Consider the following 6,994-nt stretch of genomic DNA (forward strand, 5'->3'; position numbering starts at 1 on the left):
TCGGTCCGTTTCCTGCAGCCCCGGGGTGGCCAGTCCCGATTTCAGGCGTCAGTACTTGACTGGGTTTAACGAGAGATGAAGTTTCGTTTTGAAATGGGACGAATTGTGCTTGGAGTTTGTAACAACTCGCTGTGCCCATAATCTGTCGCCTTTTTCTCAAATTTAACGTGTTCCTACAGAGGACCTTGACTGCAGTATTCCTCGGGGTAGGCACTTGCATTTGGTCAAAGGGAAGCTTCAGAGAGGGAAGTTGTTAGGCTTCCCAGGGAAGCTCCCTAAGGTTTGTTGGTTAATGATTGATAATAATACGCATAGTTGGCTCCAGGTGTTTCTTCCTGGGAGCCCGAGTGATTTTGCAGCATTCATATGTGAATAGCTGCTAGTGTTTATACAGCAGTGGTATTAGGCAGTTGTTATGAAACCTACATGTATGAATACAAAACCACAGCAGAAAAAACCCATTGTCAACAACATCTCTTCATGGGCCAAATACTCCTCCTGCAGCCTCCTCAGGTTCTGTTTGTGCTTTCTGAGTAGTAAAAGCTAATGGGCTGAATTTGGGAGAGTGAATAAATAGAAAAGCTCCAAAGCAGTCCCAGTTGAAGTGAAGCCATGCACATCTGTAATGGATCCTGAAATGCCCTGTCTGTATTTCTCACAGTAAATCACTGAGTGATGAAGAAAACCTGAAGCTGTTTGGGAAATGCAACAATCCAAATGGCCATGGGCACAACTATAAAGGTAAGGACACAAGTGTAAAGGTGAGGAGTTGACTTCCATCCTTACACGTGTAATCACGGACAGAGGCTGGTCCTAGGCAGGCTGGTTTGGATGCAGAATAACCCGTGGGAGAGCTGGGACAGTCATGTGTCTCAGCAGGCTTATAAACCGACCCCACATCTTACGATCTCAGGGGTTTGGTGATTGTGTGGGCACCTAGGGTGTCTGCATTGTCCAGAAGACTTTGCTCATGAAGAGACTGAGCTTGAGTGTGCAGGGCACAGGCTGTCTAGGGAGTAGGTACCTGAGAAGCCATCTAGTCTTATCTCTGCCTGCAAGGGGCACTTCAGGGATAGGAGTGTGTCTCTGGGCACCCGACCTTGGAGGATGACTTCTTCAATGAGCTGCTTGATTCTGAGCCATTATTCTTTGTAGAGTGGCTACCCATTTTATAAAAATAGTCCCACTTCTGAGTGCTGGGAAGCCTGCGCCAGTCCCTGTGGATTAATGAATGGGCTGTCTGTCCCAATCAGTAGAGTGTACTTTGTTGTTAGGGTCATGGTATCATTGTGTCATCGTGACCTGGTATTTTCTTTTTTTCAGTTATAGTCACTGTGCGCGGAGAGGTAAGTGTGATCAACGTTTCTTTTCCATTTTTTAGGGTGGCAGGATAGATGGTCCCCGTCTTCCGCAGCACTGAAGTTCTGGCTCAATTGCTAGGTTTCCCAGAGTGTTTTGGGAAACTCTGTACACATCACTATAGACAAAGGGTTTTCCGTAATCACTGTCCTATTCACCGTGCCTTTAACAAGGATTTGCAGCTCACCATATTTAAGCCAAGCTTTATAATCATCCTCTGGGCACATAACTTATTCTGCCAGAGCCTCACTGCAAAATGGATAGGCTCTGGTCAGATTTGTGGGGCACCTTTGGATGACTGCTGAGCCATGGGGAGGCTTAGCGCTTCCAGTAACTGATTCTCTGCCGTCTTATCAAGGTATTTTGCTGCAAATATAAAAGGAAATTCTGCTTTTGCAGTTGTTTTTCACCCTTCAGCCTGTCATTGTTCTGTGTATTCTGCAGAGTGAGGTGTTTGGATAGCACTTTCATGTTTATTAAACAACTTTTTGAAGATTTCCAGTTCATAGGAAAGGGGCTTTACTATTCAGATCTGAAACTAAATATTCAAAACCTCTTCCTTCTGCATTCCCCAAATATGCTATGAACTGCACAACCCGATTTTGTTGCTGGAGCTGTGCCTTTTTTTTCTTTCTGTTTTGCCCCTGGTTGTTCAACCCAGCAGTTTAATGCCTGTTTTCCTGCTTATGGTCATGCTAGATTGTTGCTGAGTGTTGCAGTGAGTGTTTCCTCCCTGGTGTCAGCTTTTATGAGAGAGTGGAACCACTGGCGTGTATGCTGTATCTAGCCTTTGGAGACATCACAGGAGTAGAGTCGGAATTCGGTGTGTACAGCCTGGAAGATATTTTTCTTGTGGCTCAGATGTCCTGAGCACACAAGTATTCACGGTCTGATTTGTACAGGCTCCTGGCAGCATTGGTACTAAAGATGCATAGCTAGGCTGCTGATCTGCCTTTTGTTTTCCCTGCAGATTGACCCGGTCTCAGGAATGGTTATAAACCTGACAGACCTGAAAAAATATATGCAGGTAATAGCAGTGTTTTCCTACACATTCCCTGGGAGAGTTGGTTAGAGCTTAGCGATTTATCTAGTACCAGGGTGAAGACATGGTGAGCTGATGATGGTAGGAAATAAAGAAGAAATTAAGGAATGATTTAAGACTAAAGTGCTTTGGCACGGTGATGTGAGGCAGTACCGTATCATAGTTAGGAAGTTAACAGGTGGATGTAGGGCTCTTACGCCTTTTTTACATACTGTTGCCTTGCTCCAGTCCCATTTGCATGGTAATTTGAACCCCAGCTCCACTGACCAACTGGGACAAGATTGTGGCTGGTTTTTTTTCTGCAGGAGGCGATCATGGAACCTCTTGACCACAAAAACCTGGATAAGGATGTGCCATACTTTGCTGAGGTTGTGAGGTGGGTGATGGGGACTTCTCGCGACGTGGTTACAGGGTCAAGGAGCAGTCTGAAAGAGCAGCCTTGATACCTGTGTGTATCACACACCGGTGACACACGCTTGCTTACGGTCAGGGTGTCATCATGTGAAAGCTGCCCGCATGGTCCTCTGTGGCCTTTGGCATCCTCCCTGGCCCATTCTGGGTACAGCCTCAAATACCATTGCTGTCAGTTCTGAATCTGCTCCTGTTTCCCTCATAGCACCACAGAGAACGTTGCAGTATTCATCTGGGAAAACCTCAAGAAGCTCCTGCCCGTGGGAACTCTTTATAAAGTCAAAGTGTATGAAACGGACCAGAACATTGTTGTTTACAAAGGAGAAGAAACAATCTCTGAGAAGTGAAATGAGCTCTACAGCTCAGTTGGTCAGAAGCTCTGCTGTATAATCAGATCAGTGGAGTCCTTCAACGCTGCTCGCTGGATTTCCTACGCCTAGATGTTGGTTAGGTATTACATAAGGACAAATACAGATGTTTCACAAGAATTCTTGCAGCAATCTAGCAGTTTGGGTTCTCAGAATTTGTTGATTTGTCTGCTTTTTCTCAAGACTTTCCTGTTTTGCAAACCCAAAGCGCCAAGCTGATGTGAAATTTACAATTGTGCCATGTTAAATAAAGCAGCTTTCTAGAGAGGAGATGACAAAATGTGTGTCCTGTCCAGTCACAAAAGACTTTGATTTTTCTCTAAACATCAGATTCAGTTATGATTTTTAATAACCTGGGCTTTGGTGTTGTTTTATTATCAAGTAGAGAAACAATATTGAGAACTACATACGGTAAGTGGGAGTTGCCACAAGGATATTTCAAAGGAATTTAATATGTATCATCCAATGCAAAGAGCTGTAATCTTAAGAGATAGACGTATCAACAGTGAGATTAAAATTGAACAGTAGTTTACAGCACTAATTAGAATTTTATTGGGTGGTGTTCAGTGCAATAGCAGAAGATACAACATATTCAGAATCTCTGGAAATTACCCTGCTGGCGAGACAGGTGCCAACTTTAGTAGCTGGACCATAAAAATTTATTTCTACTGAATTACGTGGAAACATTCCAGTAGTGCATCACTCCAGGCGCTAGGTCGTTAAAATATAATCTGTGAAATTGTGCTCGGGGCTTCTGACTTTCCAAACCAATCACTCTACCAGGAAACAGGAAATCAGTGGAGATTAGTAGGAAAGTTTACACTTGCATTGAGAAGTCTAATGGTATGAGAGGGAGGAATATCTTTGTTGATACAAACCGTGGTTTTTTGAGATGGATAAAATTTGAACAAGCAAGAGTTGAGTAAGGTGCTCCCATTTTAAAGCAAAACCAGCCATAGCAGGGAGAAAAAGGGCAGGGCTCAGAGGGAGAAGGGGACTGATCTCTGGAGTCAACAGGCACAGACCGCCATTGAGTCGCCTTGTGTTGAGTCCAAGGAAAGGTGTAGGCAGATTTTCCATTGCATACTTCTCCTTCCTTGGAACAGAGCCTGAGCACAGCTGGTGCAGATTGCACCTGTCCTGGTTTGCACCCGTGCCTCGGAGTTGCCAAACTGGTGAGTGCCAGCTAACTCGGGCTGAGGGGTAGCATCAGCTCTGAACAGCTGCAGAAACCAAAATGGTCTAAGGAAGGTGGCTGGAGTGAGGACAGGGCTATCCGATATGCCTGCCTTTTGGGACAGCAGACCTCTGAAGAGAGGAGGTTTGGAGGCAGACCAAGGGCACCCACTGCTTCCATGTCGGGCTGAGTACCGACAGCCAGTCCCTGTCCCCACAGCTGCCCTGGCAGCTGCACAGCGCTGAGAGAATGGGACAGTGCTGAAAAAAGGATCAGATGGCCAAACCAGGTGGAGAAATTAGGTAATGCAGTGGTTGTATTTCGTATTTCCAAATAAATGACGCCTCTCCGTTTATTATTTTCCTTCCTGGCTGAGAAGGTACAGAGGTTCAGGAAGAGAGAGTGAGAGAAAGTCTGTGTGTCTGTGTGTCTGTGTGTCTGTGTGTCTGATGCTGGGACCAGAGTCTGTGGCGGCAGCCTGACCCTGAGCACCCACCAGAGCTGCACCTCAGATGTTCCCAGCTGGCCTCACACCCATACCTAACGGGAAGGACAGAGCCTGTTCTAGTGTCTGAAGCACCTGATGACTCTTCTGATAAGCATGAAAGGTAACACAGCTTTGAGTCCTTTCTCCTTCCTCCCTTTGAATTGTGTGTGGGTAAATGCTCTTTGCATTTGACTCTGAATGCAAACCCTGCAGGCTTGTTGATGTGATGGGTTGGTCCCTGTCATGCTGCTGGATGCATATGCTTAACTGGGCCCAGAGAGCCTGCACATGGTGATAAAGCAGGAGCTTTCCTTTTAAAGCTTCCTGTCATTCCCATAAACTTCAAAGGATAGAAAATGCCCTTGCCTGGAGCACCAAGGGTGAGGTCAAAGCCAGCAGCCATTCTGCATATTTAACTTGCCCACTCAAACAGCAGACAGTTTCACTGAAACCTGTAATATTCTCTAGAAAGGCAGGAGTGAGAAGGGAGATCCTTTTATCCCGTCCCCAGCATTATTTGGAGATTATGGGATGCCAAAAGAGCAGAGAAATGAAAAGGGCACAAAGGATTGACACAGGGGAGCAGCCCTTGTGCTGGCAGCCCAGGGTGGGGTCTGGTGCTGGCAGAGGAGGATAATGGCACGTTTTTTGGAAATTTGGGTAACAAAAGCAGATCTGTGAAGCAAGACAGCCTTGTTGGCATGGTTTATAACAAATAAGATCCAGGTATTAACCACAACTGTCCAGCTATTAATTTTTCTGACAATTTGGTAGGAAGAAAAAATATCCCTCTTGAACCACACCTGATATCTGAATGCCCAAGAAGTACAGGTGGTCAGGGACAATTTCTTCCTGTTGTACCCAGCTCCTCTGGTGAGTTCTCAGGAATATGAAGGCTCTTCCACTGTCAGGCTCTCAGTAGTCTGGAGTGAACCTTTCATCACTTGGTAGTTCGAATTTATTCAACATAAGTAAGGCTAGGTGTAGGGACACCACAAACTCTGGGCTAGTAAAGCCAGGTTAAAGCTAGGTCTCCCATCCGTGACTGTTGACAGACTGTTATGATCTGGAGCTCAGTCCTCTGAAGAGGAAACAGCAAGAGGATGAGTGATGCAAGGGATGCCATTCTAATTTTACCTTCCAAAAATCCTTCGGGTTCACCCTGTACAGGATTGCAGTGCACCTTTCTTTTGTGTCATTATGTGCTCATCTGTGGGGTTAAAGCCAAATATTTCACAGTATTCAGAATAATTTCAACCTACCTGCCACATCACAATGAAGCAAGGAAATAATGTTAGGTACAAGAGCCAACTTTCATTCCTGATTTATTTAGACTAGTTTCAGAAAAAAAGTTACTTTCCGCAAGTTTGACAATTCCTAAATAAACACTCTTCATATAAAAATACAAACAATTAATAATAAAATCAAAACATTTGGTCACCCAATCTTCCCCTACAGCAAAATCAGCTGTTGATTAAAAAACGAGAATAAAAAATACCCACCCCCCATTCCAGAAAGCCAGAAAAAAAGACCAGAGAGACTTTACAAGGCATCCACTGAAATAACAAAATTTAGGGGATGTTGGACCAAATAACAATATGGAGCATAAAGTCCCAAGGCTGGGCCTTTATGGAGGATACCCTGCCAGCAGGATCTCCCGCTTGTCCTGGGGAGGGGGTCTCCTCCCCAGGTGGAGGGTTGGTGGCTGCTCTTCGTTTCTGTGCTTGCACCGGAGGTTTTAATCTGGCTGAGGCACATGAATCCTAACCCCATGAATTCTGCTCCCAGTCTCAGTTCTGCTTTCAACAGTTTTGGTGAACATACGGGGGGGGGCTGCGCTAGACTGTCACGTAGGCACCCAGGTGTGCGCACACACATGCACACACGCTGTGAGTGCAGGTCCCAGGCTGCACCGCCGAAAGCAGACCTCTCCTTGAGCTTCTCAGCAGACCCTCATACCTGGATGAGAAGAGGTCCTTTTCCCTTTCAAGCATTTTCATGCTTTTTTGTGCTTCACAGAACCCCAGGTGATGAGGAAGGAATTCATCCATCCAGTGTTCTTTTGCTAGATGCGGTCTGCTCTTCACCTCGTTATTACGCTTTTCTAGCAGCAAAGTTCTAACAGTGATCTCTGACCTGATATGAAACAT

The 6,994-nt window shown here is 45.5% G+C and overlaps 1 protein-coding gene across 1 annotated transcript; it reads left to right on the top strand.

Moving 5' to 3' along the window:
• Positions 1-661: 661 nt before the first annotated feature.
• PTS (6-pyruvoyltetrahydropterin synthase) lies at positions 662-3,159 on the top strand (the record flags this gene model as incomplete). The annotated part of the gene is made up of 5 exons (XM_010076074.1): positions 662-741; positions 1,324-1,346; positions 2,330-2,386; positions 2,707-2,777; positions 3,018-3,159. Coding segments are annotated over 5 exons (373 nt in total), but the record flags the coding sequence as incomplete, so codon positions are not given.
• Positions 3,160-6,994: the final 3,835 nt, after the last annotated feature.

The sequence above is a fragment of the Pterocles gutturalis genome, unplaced genomic scaffold (genome assembly GCF_000699245.1).
Source record: "Pterocles gutturalis isolate BGI_N339 unplaced genomic scaffold, ASM69924v1 scaffold11358, whole genome shotgun sequence".
NCBI lineage: Eukaryota > Metazoa > Chordata > Aves > Pterocliformes > Pteroclidae > Pterocles > Pterocles gutturalis.